The sequence below is a fragment of the Myodes glareolus genome, chromosome 3 (genome assembly GCF_982192425.1).
Source record: "Myodes glareolus chromosome 3, mMyoGla1.1, whole genome shotgun sequence".
Taxonomy (NCBI): domain Eukaryota; kingdom Metazoa; phylum Chordata; class Mammalia; order Rodentia; family Cricetidae; genus Myodes; species Myodes glareolus.
In genome coordinates this window covers 59277087-59301735 of record NC_142028.1, presented here as the reverse complement: position 1 = coordinate 59301735, position 24649 = coordinate 59277087, and the positions used below count along the sequence as shown (strand labels likewise).

The window sequence follows — 24649 nt, the reverse complement described above, 5'->3', positions numbered from 1 at the left end:
TATCAAGCACACATTTCGTAAATATCCTGTAGGAGATACTGTTGTGGTCGTTTTTTTGGAAAACATAACTCACCATAAACACCTTCTAAAAATGACTTTGTGTCTCCAAGGAACGTGTTTGACTTCTGGCAACAAAACTTCAACTATGGCGCCTTAAATAACGTAGAGGTTGTCCTCATGTGTAGCAAATCCAGAAGGCAATTTTGGGGACTCCTCTACATCTCAGAAACTGCATGCATTTCAAGGGTTCCTCATGAACTTGGGTAGCTGCTATGGCCCTAACCTTCATATCCATCTTTCAGGAAGAAAAAAAGAAAAAAGGAGAAAAGTTAAAGCTTCTGACTCCCGGATAGAGTTGGTTCCCTTGAAGATGCCTAGGGTACCACTGGGCAGCTTCTTCCCCTCACTTGCCAAGGCTAGCTTCAGGGGAAGCCAAGACAGAAGGAGTCAGTGGTCAAAGCCAAGTGCAACTCCACGGCTATGCTTCTTTGTGTTTATTCTGGATCTCAGGTGGAGTGGGGGTAGTAGGTACCCCAGAAAAGCTCTTCCTGTTCCCAGTCAGCTAGGTGGGGGTCTTCTGTTCTCCATGCCGGGAAACTGAAGGTAGGCGAGAAGGGGCTCATGCAGGGCAAGGCTTGAGCAGCTTCTGCACCCCTCATCATTTGACAGCAGCCAGTATCAGCAGCATACAGGCAGGACCAGGAGCAGGTCCTAGAGCTATCAGGTCCTAGGTCCCAGCCCCGGTGTAGACCTAGGAAGTGGGTGTGGTGTGTTAAAGAAAATAGCAGGTTTCAGGCTGGGGTAATGGGTCAGTGGTTAAGGTGCTTGTTGCTCTTGCAGAGGATCCTGGGTTCAAATCTCAGCAGCCACATGGGAGTTCATAACTGTACCTGTAATTCCCCCAGGAATTATAACCTATGCCCTCTTCTGTCCTCCTTAGGCACTGCACGTACATGATACACAGAGTATAAACAATAAACACAGACAATAAACAGAAATCTTGAAAGAAAGAGAGAGAAAAAGGGAAAAAGAGAAAACAGTCGGAACATGAGGAGGCAGCAGAGATGAAATTTTGGTTCAGGAAAGTTAGAGGCTCGCGGACAAAGGCAGCCATGATGAAGCCCTTAAGTGGAAGAACAGTAGGGAAGACAGCCATTACATAGAGTAGAACCAGGGGCCCGAAGGAGGAGGGACAGATCCTTCAGGTCTTCAGTTCCCAGGATAGTAGGAGAGTTGCCACGTGATACCATGGGCAGCATCACTGAGTCTTGACGGGAGGAAGAATCTTCAACTCCATAGGACCAGGGAAGTATCTGACTCTTGTAGGTTTGAGGTGTGTGTGGTAAGAGGTAAAACCCTCAAACCAGCCTATGGGCAAGAGGTCACAGGCACTGATAAGTTTAATTGTCACTCAGGGGCGTTTTGGGTATGGAAAGTGGGAAAGGGTAGACCTTGCACGCAGGGGTTGGGAAGAGAACGCAGCAGCTCTCTGTGACTGCGGGGAGGGGAGGGGGTAGCCTAACTTTGAGCACAATGAACATCGCATGTCTGCTCTATAATCTGACAGTGGGGAATTCTCAGCCTTATGGCAGCAGCTAGGGTGTTGGAATTCCCCAGCTCGTGTCAGTGGCTGGTGTGATACCTCCTGGCCCAGTACATCTAAGACCCTTCACCCTTAAGGTCACCACTACTGCTGTGGCTGCTGCCACTACCACCACTAAGATTGGCCACTCCCACTGCCCCTTCCAAATGCTGGTCTTCTGGCACTCTTGCAGGCAGTGTGCGGCACCAGGTCCTGCTGCCAATCTTGTGTTCCATCTCTTCTGCTGCCATTGATGCCCAAAGCCAAGGATACATTCGGAACGCCACCATTTCTGGGGCCCAGCCTCACAGTCCACTCATCTGTGGCTATAGGGACTACTGCTGGCTGGGTACTGCCTCTCTGCCTCACAGGTGGGACATCATAGGAAGGCATTTTGAGCGGCTTTCCGGTGGTCTGAGCAGCCTGTTTCTATAACCAGAGGAGTGTTTGCACCGATCACAACGGGTCATCATGTAAAAGAAGCATGGTGTTTAACACCAGTCACACAGCACTGTTCCTTTCATGCTGGTCACCGCAATCTGTAAACCCAGGGAAGGTTCTCATTCTCTGGTATGGTGGGAAAGTGTTTGTGGGGCTTGGAATTGGAAAAGTCCTTAGTAAACTTTAAGACACTAAGACTGTTGTGGCTGTGGCTGGATGTTCAGAATCTCAACTTCTATAGACACAACCATCCCATGGCTTCCTCACGGTGTCTGGGGTGCTTGGTGCTTGGTAGGCTGGCAGTTTGACTGACAGTCGTCTGCTCAAGGTAGCCCACGGCCAATCAAATCGTCCATCTCCCAACATTTTGCTTGTTTTTAGGAAAATAAAAAGTAGTACTCAAAATATGGACTTGTTGCAAGAATTGATAGCTTGACCATGTTTAGTATGGTTTTGACAATGCTCACTTCCTGCCCAACACTCCGGAGACAGGTGGGCTTCCCTTCCCTGTCTCATCCCCATGGTGGTAGCTTAATAGAGAGTTTCTGAGCCGCAGGCTTTCCAGTTACTCCTTTCTCCCATTCTGCCCCACAGCGTGGGCAGGAGCCTCTCCAAGGGCAGGTGGCCAGACCTCCCTCTCCTATACAGTGTCACACTTCATCATGTCCCTGGTACCTTCCTGGCTGACAGTCCCCCCACCCTGTGCATCTGTTGCCCTGTTACCGTGGGCTTTCATTCCACAGTCTTCGGGGTGCTTCCTAGCTTGAACCTTCCTTTACAGCACAGTATTGTTTGGCTTCCTCCTGTTTGTGGTTCCCCAGACTCCTGCTGCTGCTGGTTTCCTGGTTGCTGCGGGGGGAAGATGCATTTCCCTGTCATTGTAACACATCAAGACTTGGGTTATAGCCAAGCATAAGGTCACCACGGGCCAGCGGCTGCTCCGCTCGTTCTGGTTTCAGGTGTGTCCCCCATACTCGTCGCTCTTTCTGGAGCTGTGTTACTTGAGCCCTCTGAGGTCAGTGCACTTATGAGTTTTTTTCTCTTACTGGGCATCTGTCCCCAGTCTGTCTCATGGAGCGTGGACAGCGTGAGAGGAAGCGGTGCCTAGAGGGAATCCCATGAACAAAAGGTGGGGTTTTACACACTGAAATATCCAGTTCAGATTTCCAGGCGTAAGGGAAGGAGTCTCAGAGGAAGGCGCATCCAGTAGCAGAAAAGGAAGGCTTGTGATTGCAGAGTGCTCGGCGCGTGCACAGGCCCAAAGGCCAGCTAGGTCTGGCACGTTTGGGAATTGAGAGAAGTTCAGCCAGGTGAAGGATGCGATGAGCAGGAAGACAGAGAAAGGTGAGGCCAGCAGGGAAGGGGGAAGGTAGAGAGCCTCTCGGCTTCTGAGGCTTGCTCTCAAGTGTGTGAGAGGCTGCTGGCGGCCCGAGAAAGAGCTGCTGTGGCATGCTGGGAAAGGCTGAGGATTATGTTCCCTTGGTGACCAGCTATGGAGTGAGGAGCCAGATCAATACCAGGTAGTAGGTGGATGAGGCTCTGCCATGGCCCTGTGAGCAGAGCAGACACTGTATGTGGGGAGGAACTCCAGAAGAGGGCCCAAGCAGAGGTGGACGGACACCAGCCCTGCCTGGAGAAGAGGGCGTGGTCTCCTTGTGGAAGACATGGGTGGGGCAGGGTTAGGGAACCCTGGGCAGGATGGAGGATTCATCAGAGACCACAAGGAGATATGTGATCAGGATTTTGGGGTCCTTGCAGTATGGCCCCAAACTAGAGCACTGTCCTCTCTCCCAATTGGCGGGAACTGCAATGAAGCACCTGTAGCCTCCTGGACAGGACTGACCTCTCAAGACAAGCTCGGGGTCTGCAGGGCTCTGGGGTCAGCACATTCATGAATTTCCTTAGCAGAATGTGGCATTGTCTGCCCCACCCATCCCCCATCCATTCACTCAGCCAGCTCCTCCTCAGGCCGTCAGTATCCAAAGTGACAGGTATGGCAGGGTCAGTGGCTGCTGTGCGCCCACCCTCCACCCGTCGTCTCATCTCACTGCACACTGTATATACTTAAGAGATAGATGAGTGCAGGCCCAGACACTGTGTCTCAGAGAAGGTGAGTGACTTTCCCTGGGTCACACAGCCAGGATGAAGTCATGCCAGGGTTTTTTGACTTCAGAGCCCTGGGAGGGAAAGAGGGGTCACTGTGATCTGGAGGAGTGATGTCTGGGAAGACTTTGTAAAGAGATGGGCCTTGCCCACCAGGAAGTAGGGACAAGCCTTACAGAGGGGGAAAACTCCTGGGGGATGGTATGGAGACATTGAGGCACCTAGGAAGTCTCTTCGTGTCTGTGTCAGGTCTCTCAAAGGGACTCAGAGCCCTGATGACTCAGGTAGGCAGGCTTGGGAAGGGAGTTAGGGAAGGATATCCTTGTGGGTTGAGTGATAGTGAGAAATTCTGGGGACCTAAGGTTGACTCAGACAACCTCCTCAGCTGACCATGGCTCTCCTCTACTTCTCTTGCCTCCCTGACTGTGGACACCATTAGGACATTTTTTCATTGTTGTTGTTGTTTTGAGACAGGTTCTCGCTGTGTTGCTCAAGCATTCTTGAGCTCAGGATCCTCCTACCTCTGCGTCCCAGTGTGTGCTCCACTGCACCCTGCTGGGGAAATCATTTTAACTGAGAGGAAAGAGAGTCCTATCTTCTGGGTCTTGCTGGCTCCCCAAGCCATAATGAGCTCTCTAGCTTCTTGAGGGCTTCAGGGGCACATATTTTGGTTCAACCCATGATTGCTCTCCCCCTGGTTAGCAAGGATTGCGGCAGGGGTCCCAGGGAGACCCATGGAGAAGGCCTGGTTCTGGGCGGGTGTTATTGCCTCCGTGTGTTCATGCTGCCCTTCCTCCATGACCCTGATCTCTGAGGAAGCAGGTGATCCTTGGAGGGTTTGGAGGAGAGGCAAAAAGTAGGGTATTCCAACTTGATACCTATCCCCCAGGGGACTCAGAGAATTGTTTGCTTTTAAAAATATTCTTGTAACTTGCCTGTAGTTAGTTAGTGAACTAGTCTTAGCAAAAGAGCTCATGTCTGTGTGCAAGAAAGGCAGACCACTACTTCCATCATCCGAGAAGATTTCTGTCCGTGCCAATGACAGAGGTCACCGGGGTATGTGCATTAATGTTCCTAGCCATCTGTAGTTTCTATAAATGTGCCTCTCTGTGAGAATCTGGGAAGCGGCCCACAGCTGAGAGAGGGGATCTGGGCTGGATGCAAGCACGCAGGCCGGAGGGGAGCTGAAGTGCGCACTTGTTGGGGGTGGGGGGCACAAAGATGCGGGTATCTATGCCCAAATAAATGTGGCACGGCCCCAACTGGCCAGAGCATTAAAGGGCTCTAAAAGCCCCACGTTGGGCACCAAGTATAAGTGTTGGCGTATTCGATCGGTATGCTAAATAACCAGACCAGCTCAAAATAACAGATATAATTTAATAATTGAAAAATGGGGAAACTCACGCTACCAGAGTGGAAGGTCCGAAGTCCAAATGGGTCTGGCGAGCACTGTGTAGAGAGCCTGAGCACCTATCTACCCCTGTTTTTCTACCTGGGCTCCAGGCGGCCACACCCTAGCCAAATGTGATTGGCTGAGCTTCCCCATCATCTCTGGGCATTTCATTTAAATGGCCTCTTAAGCTATGGTCTTTGCAGTTGGCTTCCTCCCTCTAGCATCTGCTGTCAGGGTTCACCCATCTGTGCCTGCTCTGGTCCTCTGTTCACCTGTGACTGAGTACTATTCATTTGGATGCACTACAGTCTGTTTACGCCTTTACCAGAGGATGGACATTGGGCTCTTGTTGGTTGTGGGGAATGCTAAGCTGCAGGAAGCACGTGTGTCTGCAGTTCCCTTGGCCTCACACCTAATGCAGCTGCTGGGTCTCACAGTAACGCTAACCTTTTGAGGAGACTACACGATTTTCCCTAGAGTCTCTTTCCATTCACCCTGGATAAAGAGGGCAACAACAGACTAAAGAACTGATTTCATCACCCAAGTCCTCAAGTCCTGCTTGATGAACCAATGAGTTTGTTGGAATTACTTACAGGAACATGGCTGACTCTCGAAAGCTTGTGCGCTCGCAGACAGCGTTACACTGAAGAGTCTCCTCTCCTGCTCTCATTGACAGCCTTCATGTGACTTACATACCCTCCACTCTGCTCTCTTGAGTGTCTTGAGTCTTGTTTCTTGAGTTTGAAGAGTGCTATGAACCTCCTGCAGGAAGAAGTGCCTCAGTGCAGCGGGGGGGGGGGGGGGGGTGGGAGCCGGGGGGGAGGGGGGATGCAGGCGCACACCCTCATCCCACCAGGCTCCACTGTGAGTCTGTGATAGCTAGCCCGGTAGGTGTGAGACACGTCTCTGTGTTTGGCTTTGCACATTTCCCTAAGGACATGTGGTGCCGAGTGTCTTTTCTTGCGGTTCTTGACCATCTATCTGTATGTGACTCTTTGGAGACCTGTCTTTTCAAGCTCTGTGTTCTACTGGGTGGTTAGTCCTTTTTTTTTTTTTTTTTTTTTTGTATCCCTGTAAATAAGTCCATTATCAAACATGCAATTTACAAACATTTCCTCTCACTCTTTGGGTCTTCTTTACTCCCTTTTCAGGTTCTGTCCATTTGTCCATCCAGCCATCCATCCAGCCATCCATCCATCCATCTGTCCGTCTGTATTAGGTGAAATCCAGTATCGTATGTATGCTAGGCAAATGCTCTACCACTGAACTACATCCCAGTCCTCATCTTCACTCTCTTGATACTGTTCTTTGGAGCACAAAAGTTTTGTTTTGTTTTAATATTGATGTTATCACACTTTATCTCTTCTTTCGTTATTGTTTTGTTTTGGTTTGTTTTGTTTTTGCTGCATGTGGTTTTGGGGCCTCATCTGGAAGGTTCCCTCACTGCTGTGTGCTCTTTGTAAGTTATAACCATTCCCCTTATGCTCACACACCTCTCACCACAGAGCATAAGTCCTCATGGCTTTCTGCACTGTTAGTCCTCTCAGTGGCCAGTGTAGAAGAGTGGCCTGCTCCACAGAAGATAATCCTCAGGATACCCAGTATCCTCTGGTGACTAGTTAGGCTGGGTGAACCTGTGTTCCCAGCGCAGCATACAGCCAGCCTAGACTCTGTTGGCGTAAGTGGGAAATGGCTGAGGACAGTGTGAGGTTAGCTGCGTGGGACTCTAGAGTCCAGTTGACCCAACAGGGACATCCATGTTGACTAGTGTCTTAGTTACTCTTCTCCGGCTGTGAGGAAACACCGTGACCAGACAACATATGAGAGAAAACATTTCATTGGGGTCATGTTTATCGTTTTAGAGGGTGAGTCCATAGCGTCATGGCAGGGCATGTGGTGCCAGGCAGGCAGGCAGGCAGGCAGGCGTGGTTCTGGAGAAGTAGCTGAGAGCTCCCATCCTGACCCTCAGACAGCAGGAAAACGCAAAGCCCATCCCCAGTGATGGAAGGAACTGGCACTTTAGAGTCAGGCAAACATGGACTCAAGAATTAGGACCTTGAGCAAATTACTCCCTCTCCCAAGACCTGGTCTGCTATGGAGAAAATGGAAATTACAACCAGTTGGGGCTGCCATGAATATTAATGAAGAAACTGGGCCTGGGACTGAATGGTAGAAGGCTTTCCTTACATGCATGAGGACCTGGATTCAGTTCTCAGTGCACATGTGCGCGCGCGCTTGTGTGTGTGTGCCTGTGTGTGTGTGTGTGTGTGCGCACGCGCACACACACACACACACACAGAAGGGAGGTATGAAATGTGAGGCACATGATTCTTGGTATGTATGCTCGGTAAATGTCCCCGTTATTATCTCCAAGAACCTTCCTTAGTTGGGTGCTGGAGGTGCTGGTGGGAGACAGGAAACAGTGTTTGTGTCTCCACTTTGGAGTCCAGAGAAGCAGGGGGTCATCTGAGGTCATACAGAAGTGCCTCTGTGGGTAGATACAGGTGTGAGCATTTCTAGGCTTTGACTTAGGGAGTCCTGCAGGTTGGAGTGGGGACCCCACAATACATATACTAAGGGAGTGGAGTGGCCCTGGTCTATCCCTAAAGCCGCATTCCATTCCAGCACTCTGTACTTTGACATGCACACTCATGAACACACATGCACACACAGACGACTCACTATGCACATGCTCATCCTCATGAACTCTCATGACTAAGACCATCTTCAATCTCTCAGATGCTGTGCTGCTCTCCCGTGAGCACTGCCCTTCTGGTCTCCATGGAGGCATGGCCTCCCCGCCAGCCTTCACCAAGCCGGATTCCCCACTTCTGACTTGCCCTAGGTCCCCATTCTGGCCCATGTCATACATGTCTCCTTGTCGGTTTTTTTTTTTATCACAATATTTTGGTGGGCAGAACTACGTGTCTCCACTACTCTCTGTCCTTGGGGTTTGCTGTGGATCAAGCACTCAGAATGTATAATGGAATGTTTGCTGGAATGCCTAAGATGAGGTTTCTGGTATGCCTTCCTCCCTGGGGATGGATACTGAAACCCTGTGGTTTTGCCCAGTGATAGAGGCAGCAGAATCCTTTCCACAGGAGATATCCAGTGCAGTCGGCACTCCATCGTTCCATTAAGAACAAATGTGAGAGTGGATTGTGATTGTCTTGCTGATAGCTGTTCTGTCCTGTAGATGGCCATCTTGTCCTGCAGGTGGCTTCTGTGCCTACTGGGACTGAGCCAGTGAGAATTAATTACCGTGCAGGAAAGGATTTACGGAGCTGTTAACACTGAAGCTCCCCAGAGGACGCTATGCGTGCCACTGTCTGTCTGCCCTTGCTGTTTTCCTTTCTCTCCTTCCCTCTTTGCTCTCCAGCCATTCTCTCCTTGTGCCCCCTCTCTTTGTCTGGGCTATGTGGTGCTTTGGGTGTGAGCCTCACAGTGACAGGATCCCGATCTTGACTTCCCCAGACTCAGGCTCCACTCCTGCCAACTAGCAGTTGTGTGGTTCCCCAAAGGGAATGAAGCTCCTCTCACACTGAAGGTGCCTCTGGGCTCCAAAGACAGCAGACAACAAACCGTGTGTGGGCCCACACACTAAACACAAATCATCTGAAGTGTCTGTAGGGACACCTTCCAAGCCCCCAGTGGATGCCTGAAACCCTACAGGGCACCAATCCTATACATGCTGCTTGTTCCTGTACTTGTGCCCCCATAATATCATAGTTAGCATCAGTTGCCAACTTAACACACCTGGGAAGACAAAACCTCAATTCAGGAGTTGCCTCCTTCAGAATAGCATAGGCATTGTCTTGATTAATGGTTGATGGGAGAGGACCCAGCCCGCTGTGCCAGCCCGCTATGGGACATGCCGCCCCTGGGCAGGTGGTTGGGGTTGTATAAGGAAGCAGTCTGAGCAAGCCATGAGGAGCACATTAGTAAGCAGCACTCCTCCATGGCCTCTGCATCAGCTCCTCCTTCCTCGTTCCTGGCCTTACTTTCCGGGATGATGGACAGTGAGCTGCAAGTTGAAAGAAACCCTTTCCTTCCCAGGTTGCTTTGGGTCATGGTTTTGTCACAGTAATAGAAAGTAAACTAGAACAGGTGACAATGCTTGGTCCTCAAATCATACCCAGCGAGCAATAGCAATTGCTAATGCTAAAATAATGAGAAAAGTTATGAGTTTCCCTCTGTTCCCTCTTTCTTCTGAGGCTGTGAGCTGATGTCTGTACACAAGCTAAAGAAAGAAAATGGCAACGGTGGGTGTCAGGCTCCTTCTTACCTTGGAAGAGACAAGAGGAGAAGTTTGTAGGACTGTGCACACGTGCCCTTACACAAACTCCTCTTTGGCCTTTATGAGCTTCTGCTTTGGTCTCTTGAACTTTGGGGTCACAGACACCTGCTGTGACTTTTCCTTTTAGTGTGTGTACGTGGGGCACGGGTCCCATGTAGTCTAGCCTGACCTCAAACTCTGTGTAGCCCAGAATGACCTTGAACTTCTCATCTACTGTGTCTTTTATTTTAAAATGATACTTTTGTATATGTGTGTGAGAGAGAGCGTGTGACTCTGTGTGTGAGCGTGTGTGTGTTTTTATACACTGATATCACTGTGCACATGTGGAGGTCAGAGGACAACTTGCGGGAGTCAGTTTTCTTCTTCCAGTCTGTGGGTGTTAGGAGTTGAACTCTCCCTGTTTGACAGCAAGTGTCTTAACTCACTAAGCCATCTCACTGGTCCTGCTGGGGCTTTTTAAAGCTCTTTTTTGAAACAACATAGCACTTGAGCTTCTTCCAAGATAGAGAACTAGAAACCAAGGACTTTGCCATTTCCTTAGCGAAGGAATCACCAGCTGATTCCCTATCTTGTAAACAAAGTGTCCTGGCCAAGTCACCACAGTGACACTGCTGTGTGAGCAAGGGTGAAGACAGCCCTGTAGCAAGTGGGTATGAGATGGTCTTCCTGGTCCACAGGTGACAGTGTGGAGCCAATGGCAGTGACTGGCCTCAGTTCTTGCAGCCACCAGGGCTCTGGAGCCTCAAGGGCCCTCCCTGCCTGATGCAGTATGTAACAGGCCTCTGGGGTTGCAGGATTTCCACGGAGCTGTCTTGAGGGCCTTGGAGAACATAGAGCAAGAGGGCAGAGAGCCACTGGCCCAAGAGGAGCTGCGGCAGGGCCTGCGGGAACTTCCGGCTATCTGTGACCTTCACCAGGGCATCCTGGAGAACCTGGAGCAGAGGCTGGGGGATTGGTGAGCAGCCTGGGGTCCCATACCCCACTTATGCCACCTGGGGTGGGGGCGGACAGAAATCTCCACAAATACAAAATGCTGTCTTCTGGAGAGGTGGTAAGTTGTGTACCCCCAAGCAAAGCAGCCCCCAGAAACCCTCCTGTCACCCTTTGTTGGTCCACAGGCTGACTTTTCACTGTCTGTCCTCTCCCTAGCAATGGGGAGGGCCAACAGCCGCAGGTGGCCGACATCTTCCTGGTCCGCGAGCAGGAATTTGAACACCATGCCGCACACATCCTGCAGTTTGACAGGTACCTGGGGCTGCTCGCTGAGAGTTGCCTGCTCTCACCCCGGCTGGCCACCACCGTCCGGGAATTTGAGGTGGGTTCCCAGGTCTTTAGAGACCCTGCTGTAAGGATATTGTGGGGCCCAGACAGGGGGACATGAAAAGACTTAAGAGAAGTAAATGAGACATATAGAAGGACCAATCTGGGCAGCACATAGGGAGACCTGGTGGGGACTCGGAGGAGGGGAACCCAGGACTGAATGACCCCTATTGGGCAATGGGTGGTGAGGTCACAGGAAGAATCTTAGAGTTAGTTCTCCCATTTCTATGAACCAAGCAGGGGCCCAGCCAAAGGGCAACCACAGAAATGGCCAGCACTGGTCACAAACAGGAAGGCTAGCTCCTGCAAAGGGTAGCTTATCCCTGATACTAATGTTGGGGCAGAATAGGACCCCAGAGAACTGAGTTACCGAGAATGACCGTGAACCTGCCAGGATGATCCAAGAGGGCTTCCTGTAGAAGACAGCCTGGGTCTGACAATGTGGGGGATTGCATTGGTCAGAAGCGGGGTGATGTGTGTCTGTGGGTCTCTGATGGCATCTCTCCTCCACTCTTCAAAGCAGCAGAGTTCCCAAGGGGGCGGCCAGAGCATGAAGCATCGGATGCTGCGTGTAGTCCAGCGCCTCTTCCAGTACCAAGTGTTGCTCACTGGTGAGCTGTTAGAGTGCAGGGGGACTGAGGTGGAGCACCATGAGAATAAGACCTTCTTGCAGCTTAGCAGGTGTAGGAAAGACGGCACAGCTCCAGCCCCCCAGGGTCACACAGAGTCACACACACTGCCACCAGAGGTGGCAGAGGTGGCAGAGTCCCTCCTGCCACCTTGGAAGCCTTGCTTCAGTGGCTCTTCCTGGCCCCCAAACCCAGAAACCTGGTGAGACTCTCACTGCGCATTTTCTAACTCAGCTACGTCTTGCAAAAGCTGCCTTCCTAGGCCCCGTCATGGTGAGAATAGTGGACATTTTCCACCTCGGGCCCGCTGCCATCCGGTGGCTTTGCTGTGTGCTACCTCTTGAGGCCTGGCCCTCTCAGCTCTGCAAGGTGCTGGCCAGCCTTCCTCCCAACTTCTGCCCTTTGGCCACTCTGGCTGTCTCTCCTCTTCAGTTTACCAGTGTGACTTCGCCACTGTTCCGTTGCTGCGAAGAGACACCATGACCAAGCACCTCTTATAAGAGGAAGCATTTAATTGGGGACTGGCTTACAGTTCAGAGGGTCAACTCATTGTCATTATTGCAGGGAGTATGGGACAAGCATGGCAGGGGTGGTGATGGAGTCACTGAAAGTGAGATACTGATCTTCAGGGAGGCAGGCAGGCAGACAGACAGACAGATAGATACTTGACCTTGTGTACACTTTTGAACCCTTAAAGCCCACGTCCAACAACACATTTCCTCCAACAAGGTCACACCTCCTAATCTTTCTAATGCTTCTCAAATAGTGCTACTCACTGGTGACTGAGCACTCACACATACAAGCCTATGTGGGGCTTTCTTATTCTTATTCAAACTACCCCACAGGGCCTAGGCCTAAGCCCCCATCTTCCCTTCCCTCTCTACCTTGCAGACACGCCTGCCTCTGTGCCGAGCTCCATGCTCACTGGCCACAGCCTCCCACACAGACGCAGGCCCTATCCTGTTTCTGAGCCTCCCATGAGTGTCTCTTTTACTCCCTTGCAGGGTAGGGCACATGCACTTTGAGGGGTCACAAGGAAATTGTGCTGGGGTTGCAGTCTAAATAATTTACTCATTCGATTCAGCAAGTAGCCACTGAGCACTGCCTAAGTACCAGACCTGTGCTGGATGCTGGCAATGGCAGCAAATGACAGTTACAATGGAGAGATAGAACACTATGACAAGTCATGGGCTTAGTATATGCCAGGCCCTGGGTCCATCCCAATGCTTTTATATCTAAGTATGCAAATATATTTTAAAATATGTGACTACATAATATCTGTGTTGCGAATGCTCCTAAGAAAGCAAGTAGGTTACAGGATTAGGAAATGGGGCTGATGTGTTAGATCTGGCAGAGAAGACCTCTCCCGGGAGGTGACATAAAACAAAGGTGTGTGCAAAGAAAGGGCATGAGCTGTATGAAGCTCTAGAAGAGATTACTAGTAGAGGGGCCCTAGGGCAGGAACATGTTCAAGGGGCAGCAAGACGGTCTATATGGCCAGACTTCAAGGAGCAAAGCAGAAGGCAGGTAGCGGAGTTAGGACCATCTCAAGGGCTGATATCCCCCCACCCTGTAATACAGACCCAGGGCAGGCCCAGCTGCCTGTATCATTATTATTATTATTATCATTCTGTAAATGATAGCCCTGGGATATCTACCTGATATCAAGTCCTTTGAGATGACCTCTGCCATCTTTAGCTGTGGGAGCCTGGGCTCTGTCCAGCAGAGGAAGAGAAAGTCATGGAGTTAGGTGACCCAAGAAGGATGCTTTAAGATGCCCTTTGGGGGGGCTGGAGAGATGGCTCAGAGGTTAAGAGCATTGCCTGCTCTTCCAAAGGTCCTGAGTTCAATTTCCAGCAACCATATGGTGGCTCACAACCATCTGTAATCGGGTCTGGTGCCTCATTCTTCTGGCCTGCAGGCATACACACAGACAGAATATTGTATACATAATAAATAAATAAATATTTTAAAAAAAAAAGATGTCCTTTACGCCCTTATCCACACCCTGCTCCCTCCTAGGCTGGTGCCTCAGGCCCTGCTAGGGTGGATCCACTGTCATATAGTGCTGTGTAGCTTGTCAGGGCTGCTAACCTTGCAACGGACAGTGAATACTTTCTTGGGCCTGTATCCCTGAGGGGTAGCCATCCCAGATCATGACTAGATAAGGGTTGAATGAGTGGGTAGCTGCTGGTGGCAGTCAGGATGCTAAGAGGGTCCTGGTCTCGGGTGGGCTGACGTGGTGAGAAGGTGGGCACTCTATTCTTGTGGAGCTTGTCCATCTCTAGAGAAGTGGGGGTCACTGTGGAGGACAGAAGGCCACTTTACTGCCAGAACTGACTGTTGTCCCTCTCTCTCTCTCCCCAGATTATTTAAACAATCTGTGCCCGGACTCAGCCGAGTATGACAACACTCAGAGTAAGTCTGGAGAGACCCTGGAGGAAGCCATACCTTCTTGTCTTGTCTCCTATCCATTAATCCTCAGGTCTACACCATTGTCCAGTGTAGATATAGAGCAGGCCCAGCTAGGTGCATTCTGCATATGACACCTGGGTTATCTGCCAAGACTCCTCAAGTCTCTTGAGATGACCTCTGCCATCCTTAGCTGTGAAAGCCTAAGGAATCTGTCCAGCAGAGGAAGAGAAAGTCAGAGAGTTGGGTGATGTAAGAAGGATGCTCTAAGATGTTCACTGCTCCCTTAACCACACCATGCCCCTTCCAGGGCTGGTGCCTCAGCCCCTACCAGAGTGGACCCACTGTAATATAGTCAGCAGCCAGGGAAACTGAGGAAGTCACGGAAGGGCTGTGGTTAGGCTTGTGCCCTGGTGCTGAAGTGGGAAAAACTGGTGCCACTCTACCTTCCCGGCCCACCACAGGGGAGACGGAGTAGGCACACAACCAAAGGAGAGGTAAGGGCTGTGGAAGCTGGACTAGCGCTCATAAAGCTTCTGTCTGTCCTTTGCTCCCCAGGCGCTCTGACTCTCATCTCCAAAGTGACAGACCGTGCCAATGAAAGCATGGAGCAAGGGGTGAGTCCAGCCAAGGCTTCTTCTCTGGGGTAGAGACCCCGGGTCCTGCTGCATTCTGCTCATCTGCCTTGTGCTGCCCTACTATCTGTCTCCCAGGATTCTCCAAAGAGCCTTGGTTTCTGGCCTGACATTTGCTGCATGGCCTGTGTGTTCCTCCTTGGGCCTCTGGTTCCATTTAAGCTGTGAAGGGTTATGGACGTGTGCAGACTTGATAGACAGTGCCGCTGTCCACTGTCTCAGTAAGTGACATGTTCCACTCCTAGGAACACCTCATATCCCCAAAGTCAGAATCACTGGTCTGCCGGGTGCCTGAGCTCTGCGTGCACATCTGGTTGTGATGGTATGTGTTCTGTTTGTGGGACACGGGTTTCTGCTGAGGATGTCTGGATCTCTTCCACATACCACCAGCTCTACCTGAGCAGTTTTTATGATCATCTGTATCCACATATTCCCTAGGCTGTTACCACTGGAGCTGTGTGTTGAAAATGAGTCAGAGGCTGATGGGAAGATTCAGCAATCCATTAGTCATGTCTTTCACTGGCATAGAAGGGGATGATAGTGGTGTGTGTGCCAAGACATTGCTTGGCAGTTCTGCTCCAGCAAATACACAGAGAACCCACACCGATTAGAAAATGGAATCTGAGGACATTGACTGTAAGTCAGGTCTTGAGTCCCTCAGAGCAGGGACCATGGATTCAAACAACCATGGCTAATGGTTAGTGAGAGATGATGGGCTGAAAGTTCAGAGGATGGAGTGTCCTGAAGCTAGGGTTAGAGGAGATAGCATCACTTCTGATAAAGGGGACTGCAAGCATGTGCATGTTGATGAGAAGACAAGGAAGCCAGGGCCGAGACTGGGACTGGGAGATCCAGGGTGCATCAGCTGTGTTTTGTTGCTCTGTGTGGTTGGTAGGACTAGATCTGGGAACAGAAGCTAGAGCTGGCTAGGCTGGGCAGCGAAAGCTGAAGGCAACAGGCTCGAAAACACAAGTCAGTGTCTAGAGCTACTTCCAGGAGGATCACAATTGTCACAGCCATCTGGTCCTCTTATCTCCCACGGTGAGGATGTCATACCTTGCTCTTTGTCACCTGGGCATCTTGTGCATGCTGTGAGTCTCCCTCGGTGCAGCAGAAAGATAGAGGTGCTTTGGGACCAGGACCCCACTGCTGTAGAAGCTGGTGGCATTCTCCACATCCTGCTTCAGGAAGTCCTTCCTCTACATTGACAGGAATGTGTCTCCTCCCCTGCCCAGGGAGAGGTGAGGTTCCATGCACAGCACCCATAAGAGGGATGGGGCAGCTACACCTGACTCAAGGTGGGGTGGATGCTGTGGTGGGAGACACAGACAAGCTGCTTCAGGTGAGACCACCCTCACCCCTCCCCATACTTGCTGGTCTAACTGCTTGTGACCCAGAGGACCCAGATAAGCCTGACCCAGAGCTGAGCGCAGAAACTGTACATTCCTAAGGCTAAGCTGAAGCTCTGCCACCATCAGACCAGGTCTCATTACTTCCTGCTTGAAGGAGCCCTCCTGGCTCTGGACTGGCCCTGTCCATCCATTTTCATCTAGCATTCAGGGTGGTCCTATTGATATTAGCATGAATATGTCTGATGGTACCGCTACCCTGTTTGGAAAGCATCGGTGTTTGGATGTCACTTTTCAGAGTTTGGGAATACTTACAGACATTGAGGACAGGGAGGCTTCCTGGAGGGGACAGTGTTGGTGTAGAATTGAGGCTTTGGTCACATAGCTGCCACTGTTCATCTAACATGGATGAAATGACTGGATTTGAACTCAGTGCCTTTCAAAACTAAGTTTAAGTGGTGTGTAAAAACCTGAACATAGCACCTGTTAAGGGTTACCCTGTGGTGTTGCCCCCATGCACACTATGTAATATCTAAGCCAGGCTGCACACAGCTACCTACTTGCACTTGGCATTTCCTCATGGTGCAGTGCTCCATCTTTGTAAGTGTCTTGAGCACAGTTACTACGTGGGTATAGTAGCTCAGCTGAGCTGCCTGCCCCGTCTACCTGTGACTCAGTTCCCAGTGAGTAACACTCTCCCCACTCCCTCTCTCTGGTCTCATAACCATCTCTGCACCCATCTCCAAGTGCAGTCCCCACTGGAGGCCAGGAGATATTTGTCTCTCTGTGCCTGACTTATTTCACTTAACATATTGATCTCTGAATCCTCTTCTTCTTGTTTAAGTGACAGGGCTTTGTTCTTTTTCAGGCTGAATCATTTTCTCGCATGTGTACAGATAGAGTTTTCTATTCTGCTTCCTGTAGACAGGCCATGTATGCTCCCATTTCCCTGCTGTCGAGAGCAATGCTTCAGTAACACGGGGAGTAAGTGTGGATACGTGTATGACATACCCATTCTGATTTCTTAAGATGTAGCTAGTAGGATTGCTGAATCATACAGCAGTTTCAGTGGTTGGAGGAAACTCCATACTAATTGCCACAAGGCTAAATTCACTGACACCCCCCCCCGGGGTCTCTGCTCTCCACACCCTCACCAGCACTCGAGTCTGTCCCCTCTTCTTCAGTACTGCTCTTTCCTATGAAGGAAGTGGTGTCTCACAGGTCTGGTTTGTGTTTCCCAATGGTGAGTGGGTGACATGGAGCCCTTTTGCATACACCTGTCGGCCACTTGTATGTTGTCTTTGCGTAAGTCCATCTTAGCCTTAGCCAGTTGTTGCTGCTGCTGCTGCTGTGTTTTGTTCTGAGACAGAGAGATCTGCCTGCCTCTACTCCCATGTGCTAGGATTGGAAGCATGTACCACTTCTCCCAGCCCTTAGCCCATCTTTAAAATGTGCATTTGTCACAAAGCCCATCTCCAGACTGTCCTCATCTTTCCAACTGAAATTCTGTCTCCTTGTACATCACGCCTCACCCAACCTCTGGAGTTCACCATGCTCTGAACATATTTTATTTTTAGAACAATTTTTAAATTACAGAAAAGCTTAAGAAGATAATACCAAGAGTTCCCATGGGTTCTACTGTTTCCCTGTTGTTAATGTCTTCTATTATTGTGAAGCCCTGGCTGTGTTAAGAGCCCACTAGAAATGGCATTATTACCTATAATTCTCACAAGCCCTATGTCCTATTCCAGGATTCATCACTTTGGTCATTACATCTTTTTTATTGTTTTTATTGAGCTATATATTTTTCTCTGCTTCCCTCCTTTCCCCTCCCCACCCCTTCTACTCTCCCATAATCCCCATGATCCCAATTTACTCAGGAGATCTTATTTCTTTCTACTTCCCATGTAGATTAGATCCATGTATGCCTCTCTTAGAGTCCTCTTTATTGTCTATGTTCTCTGGGATTGTGAACTGTAGGCTGGTTTTCTTTGCTTTGTGTCTAAAAGCCACATATGAGTGAGTACATATTATATTTGTCTTTCTGGGTTACCTCACTCAATATGATGTTTTTTAGATTCATCCATTTGCCCTCAGATTTCAAGATGTCATTATTTTTTTTCTGCTGTGTAGTACTCCATTGTGTAAATGTACCACATTTTCCTTATCCATTATTAGATCAAGGAGCATATAGGTTGTTTCCAGGTTCTGGCTATGACAAACAATGCTGCTATGAACAGTTGAGCACATGTCCTTGTGGTATGATTGAGCATCCTTTGGGTATATATCCAAAAGTGATATCGCTGGGTCTTGAGGAAGGTTGTTTCCTAATTTTCTGAGAAATCACCACACTGACATCCAAAAGGGTTGTACCAGCTTGCATTCCCACCAGCAATGCAGGAGTGTTACCTTTACCCCCACATTCTCTCCAGCATAAGTTATTATCAGTGTTTTTGATCTTGGCCGTTCTTACAGGTATAAGATGGAATCTCAGAGTTGTTTTGATTTGCATTTTTCTGATGGCTAAGGATGTTGAGCACTTCCTTAGGTGTCTTTTACCCATTTTAGATTCATCTGTTGAGAGTTTTCTATTTAGGTCTATACCCCATGTTTTTTATTGAATTATTTGTTCTTTTGATGACCAATTTCTTGAGTTCTTTGTATATTTTGGAGATCATCCCTCTGTCTGATATGTGGGGTTAGTGAAGATATTTTCCCATTCTGTAGGCAGCCATTTTGTCATGTTGGACTTTGGTCATTACATCTTTGAAAGCTCCCTTTGGAGCCAGTTTCTCAGATGGTCCTGGACTTGGATGACTCTGGAGGTCTTGAGGGATCATGATCAAGTATACTGCAGGACACTCACTGTTGGAATCTGAGGTTTTCTTTATTATGAGATCAGATTTGTGGGTATATGGGAAGAGAATCACAAAAATGGGATTCCATATTGTCATGGTATGATATGATCCTGGTCCTCTGACTGAGATCGTGTGTTCCCTGCCTTTTCTGCAGTCTCTGAAGGAAAGTTACTGTGCACATTCCACCCTGAAGTAGTATAAAGAGACTTTCCCTCTTCCTTTAAGCTGATGGCCTCCAAAATGTTCCAGAATTTTATTTGTAGATGTGTCTCTTCCCTCTCAATGATGGGTGCAGCCCATCCTCATACACAAAACAGACCAATCATTTATGTCAGTACCAATTTGTGAATATTTATTTTAGCCCACATTGATTTATTTATTTCTCAAAATAGAGAGGAGTCAAATTAAAACAATTTTTAAACCCAAAATGTTAGGAATGGAAGAATTCCTTTGGCAAGAATTGTTCCAGATTGTTCTTTCAGCTGACCTGTGCTTCCCCCTTTGAATGTGTAGGTGGTTTGTTGTTGGTTCGTTCATTCTTCTCTCCAAGAACAGACCATCTCTCCAAGTTTCCCTGGATGAGAGAGAGCTCAGGGGTAGAGCAGTTGCCTAGAAACCAAGCTACTGTGCTGCAGTCTCATTTCTGTTAGGTGCTCCTGGTTGACAGAGTGAAGAAAAACACGTGTCTACTGACCTATGTGTAGACACATGGTGGATTTCTCTACTGACCTATGTGTAGACACGTGAGTGAATTTCTCTACTGACCCATGTGTAAACACATGGAGAATTTCTCTAGTGACCTATGTGTGGACACATGGTGGGTATTCTCTACTGACCTTTGTGTAGACACATGGGTGGATTTTCTCTACTGATATATGTGTGAACATGTGGGTGAATTTTCTCTACTGACCTATGCTATGTGTAGACACATGGATGGTAGATATTCTCTACTGACCTATGTGTAGACACATGATGGGTATTCTCTACTGACCTATGTGTAGACACATGGTGGATTTCTCTACTGACTATGTGTGGACACGTGGTGGGTATTCCCACACCTAATCAGCCTGTCTGATCACCCTAACCCCTCACCTTACTTGTCAAAAACCTTCACTCCATTCATCTCCCATGCAATTAATTGTGAAGTTTATCTCCACTTCTGAAAAATATCTTTCCTATGTATTAAAAGCTGATTTGGTCAAATTTTTTTCTCTCAGTAACTTGAAAATGACGCAGCATGGTCTTCTGACTCACAGTCCACTAAGACTGTTGTTGGGGTGCTACATTTGCCCTCTGTGCTGTGTGTCCTTCCCTTTTGAATGCCTGTGACTTCTCTGCTAGCTGGCTATGGTAGCTCATGCCCATGAGGCAGGAGGATGGCTGCAAGTTCAAGGCCATCCTGAGCTATGTGGCAGGAGTCTGTCTCAAATAAACAAACAAAAGTTATCTGTTGTTTGACTTGGGGAAGTTCTACTCTTATGCGAGGGGAATGGAGTATGCTCAGCCTGTCAGTCTCAGATTCTTGATTGGATCTGAGCTTTGTTGGTTCTTCTTCTTCTTCTTCTTCTTCTTCTTCTTCTTCTTCTTCTTCTTCTTCTTCTTCTTCTTCTTCTTCTCCTTCTCCTCCTCCTCCTCCTCCTCCTCCTCCTCCTCCTCCTCCTTCTTCTCCTCCTCCTCCTCCTTTTCTTCTTCTTCTTTTTCTCCTTCTCCTCCTCCTCCTCCTCCTTCTTCTCCTCCTCCTCCTCCTCCTTTTCTTCTTCTTCTTCTTCTTCTTCTTCTTCTTCTTCTTCTTCTTCTTCTTCTTCTTCTTCTTCTTCTTCTTCTTCTTCTTCTTCTTCAAAAGCCTCTTGGATGCCCTATTCTCACCCCCATTCTTTCTTTCTCTCTCTCTCATATATATATATATATATATATATATATATATATATATATATATCACACTTTCCTTTTCCTCATTTTTTGTGCAAGTATAGACGTTCACAAATGTGTACACGCACATGGAGGTCAATATTGGTATCTTGCTCAACTCCTCTCCACCTTCTTTTCTTTTTTAATTAGTTATTTGAGGATTTTATACAATGTGTTTTGATCATATTCAACCCCTTCCCCTAGAGCCAACCTCCTCCCCTCCCCACTCTAATTTGTGCTCTCTCTCTTTCTCCCTCTTTCCCTCCCTCACACAGGCGCTCTCACCCCACCCCCACCCCCGCCATTAGGTCCAGCTAATGCTGCCTATACATAAACTCCTGAGTGTGTGGCTTTCCACTGAAACATGATGGACATACTGGGGATCAAATCCTTAAAGAACACTGACTCTCCCTCCACCAGCAACTATCAACTGCCAGTAGCTCCTCAGTGGGGACTCAGTGGGACTTAGTGTCTACCTTCCCTCTGTCTGTGCTGGCTTGGGTCTTTGCAAGTGCATGCTGTTACAGCTGCTATGAGTTCATCTGTGCAGCTGCCCTATTGAGTCTGGAAAACACAGTTTTCTCATAGTCTTCCACCGCCTCTAGTTTTTACAATCTTCTTGCCCCTTCTTCTGCTTTGATCCCTGAGCCTTGCAAGGCAGGAGTGTGATACAGGTGTCCCACTTAGGGCTGATCATTCTGTCGTCTCTCATTCTCTACACCCTGATCAGTTGTGGGTGTTTATTGCTAAAAGCAGCTTCTCGGGTGACGGCTGAAAGACGCACTAATCTATAGGTATAACAATAAATCATTAGATATCCATTTAATATAATGTTCACTTTGCAGAATGACAGTGGCAGGTTCTCCTAGGGCCTATGACCTGTTTAGCCATGGACTTTTGGCTCCAATGATGGGGTTTCGTTTTGCAGAGGAAGCCTCCACTGTTTCTTGGGTTTTTTGTTTTGTTTTGTTTGGTTTGGTTTTTTGGTTTGGGTTGTTGTTTTTGTTTTTCAGGAAGGGTCTATCTATGTAGCTCTGATTGTCCTGAAACTTACTATAGTTATAATTATATATAATAATATAATATAATGTATAATTATATATAATATAATATATAAATATTATATATAATATATAATATAATTTTATATATTTATAAATCTGTGTATTTATATATTTATATATTTAAATAGTATAAATTTATAACTATAAAATGTATATATAATATATGATATGTTATAATTATATAAACTTACTATAATTATCATTATAATGTGGCCTTAACTCAGAACTCAGAGAGATCCACCTGCCTCTGCCTAAAGACATGTGCTTCTTTCTACACCTCGGTGACCTACCTCATTTTTTAAGACAGTCTTTCACTGACCCTGGAACTCACTGATTCAGCTAGACTGGCTGATCAATATCCACTTCCCTGGTGATGGGATTGTAGGTGCCACATCCAGGCTTTTACATGGGTATGGGGGACTGAACTCGTGTCTTCACGCTTGCATTCAAGGCAAGCACGTTAACTACTGAGCTCTCTCCCCGACCCCTCTCTTCACCCTGTGTTCTCATGATCTATCTTTGTGCTCTCTGGCTCTTCCTTTCCTCGGCTCTGTTCAGTCCACAGCTAAGCCTGGGAAGAGTCTCCGTGTCTGGGACTGTGGGTTGTGTGCTTGTGTTCAGTTTCCCTGAGCTCCTCTGTGCAGCCAGCAGCCCCACTTAAGTTCTCCATCCGCTCGTACGAGCCATCTGTCAGCCTTCGCACCGGGCCCAAAGTGTAACGGTTGCTTTGGTTCTTGGCCCAGAGCTCTGATGCTTGTCACCTAGAATGTGTGCACTGCCTTCTCTCTGAAAAAAATAAGTTGCATTTGTCTCCCCAGTTTGGTATTTTTAAAAAAATTTTTATTATTATATTATTCTATGTAATGGGTGTTTTGCCAGCAAAATGTCTAAGTCTGTGTGCCACATGCGTACTTGGAGCCTCTAGAGGCCAACAGAGGACACTAGATCCCCTGGAGCTAGAGTTACAGGTGGTTGTGAGCTGGCATGTGAGTGCTGGGAATCGAACCCAGGTCCCCTGGAAGAGCAGCCAGTGTTCTCTTCTGAGACACCTTTCCAGCCCATTCCCCCAACCCAATTTGGTTTTGGATGTGTGTTCTCGTGATTAAAACAAAAATTGTAGCATATTTTTTATTTGCTATTTGATAATTTCATGCACATAAAAATTTATTTTGATTATATCTATCCCCAACCCCTTTCTAATCCTCCCAAGCATCCCCGGTATATATCTCCCTTAATGTTCTTCTTTTTATTATTGTAACTCACCGAATCCAATTAGTTCTGCCTGCTGCAGTGGTGACTAACCTTGTTGACTTGATATTTGGCAGGCCTTAGTCAGGTGACCCTAGCTGCTGTGAATACAATGACCACATCATGTCTAGAAGATGGCATTTCCGTGTTCTCTGAGCCTTGGGAGTCAGGGGTTGATGTAGATGTCCCACTTATGGCTGAACACTTAGTCATCATGTATACTCAGCACTTGACAGTTAGGAGTCTGGACCACTGCAGGGAGAAGCTTCTCTGATCGAGATGGAGGGGAGCACTAATCTATATGTATAAACAGATACTTAGAATGTACTTTGACAACATGGCCATTTATCAAGGCAGCGGTATTGATTCTCTCCTATGGCCTATCACCGCCCTAGCCATGGGCTTTTGACTAAGGCTTCAGTGACAGACATGACTTCCCTTCTGTGGGAATCCAATCCCAAAGTGGCTGGTTGCCCCCACAACCTTCATGCCACTATTGTACCAGTGGGCACATCTTGCCTAGCAGGATGGTTTGTAACATGCAGAGTTTGTCAATGAGTAATACTATTGATAGCTTTTCTCCCCTAGCAACCTGCATAGCCCTATGGAAGCTAGCCATCTGGAAGGAAGAGTTCAGGTCAGCTCCAACTTGGTTTCTTTATGCCCTGCAACCAATGTGTTCTTGTGACTTTTGGTTGAATACCAGACGCTGTGAACATAAGTTCTGTGGAGGCTGTGGAGAACAGCATTTACATCTTGTTTTGATTGTGCTATGTGTGGTGGGATGTGGGGAGTGTGACCAGTTGATCCAGGCCGGCCATAGATGATGATGGGGCTGGATACTCATCTGATCTCCGTCCTTGTCAGCCTTCATCTCTCTCCGGGTCCCGTGCATCTGCAGGGCTCTAAGACCTGAGCTGCCTCACATTCAACTCCATTCCTGGTTTCCAGAAATATCTGCAGGCAGAAAGGCCCTCTCCCCATGTGTGCCTTCTCTGGGGAAGGGCATGTCTGGTGGCCTCGTGCCCTGTGGCAGCCCCATTCTACCTTGAGCCTGAGGCTGGGCTTGGACAGGTCTCTGCCCGTCTTCTGGGGTAGTCAGCTTCTGTGTGGTATCAGGGCACAGACCAGAGCCCTCTTCTCAGAGTACATGATCTTTGCCTAAAGGGCTGGTGGGCTTCTGGCCTCTGAAACCTTATGCAGCCTGCTCACTGGCATCTCAGAGGACTCTGTCCCCCATACGCCCTCGGTGCCTGTCAGACAGCTGCAAGAGCTTGCAGGTTGGTTCCTGACCACAGTGTCCGTAGCTCCATTACCCTGAATTGTGCTACCAGCCCACACTTGGCCTTCACAAGCTCAAGAACATTTCAACTGCCCTCCACTCTAAAAATAACCTCTTTACGTTTATTG

At 48.4% G+C, this 24649-nt stretch overlaps 1 protein-coding gene across 2 annotated transcripts in view; it reads left to right on the top strand.

Annotated features, from left to right (window-relative positions):
* The window catches only part of Fgd5 (FYVE, RhoGEF and PH domain containing 5), a 100597-nt gene that overhangs the window by 58623 nt on the left and 17325 nt on the right, over positions 1-24649 (top strand). For both annotated transcript variants that reach the window (XM_048438389.3, XM_085686740.2), the window contains exons 6-10: positions 10611-10771; positions 10966-11131; positions 11660-11747; positions 14133-14183; positions 14736-14794. In XM_048438389.3, coding sequence (XP_048294346.3) covers positions 10611-10771; positions 10966-11131; positions 11660-11747; positions 14133-14183; positions 14736-14794 — 525 coding nt within the window. The remainder of the gene's footprint in view (positions 1-10610; positions 10772-10965; positions 11132-11659; positions 11748-14132; positions 14184-14735; positions 14795-24649) is intronic.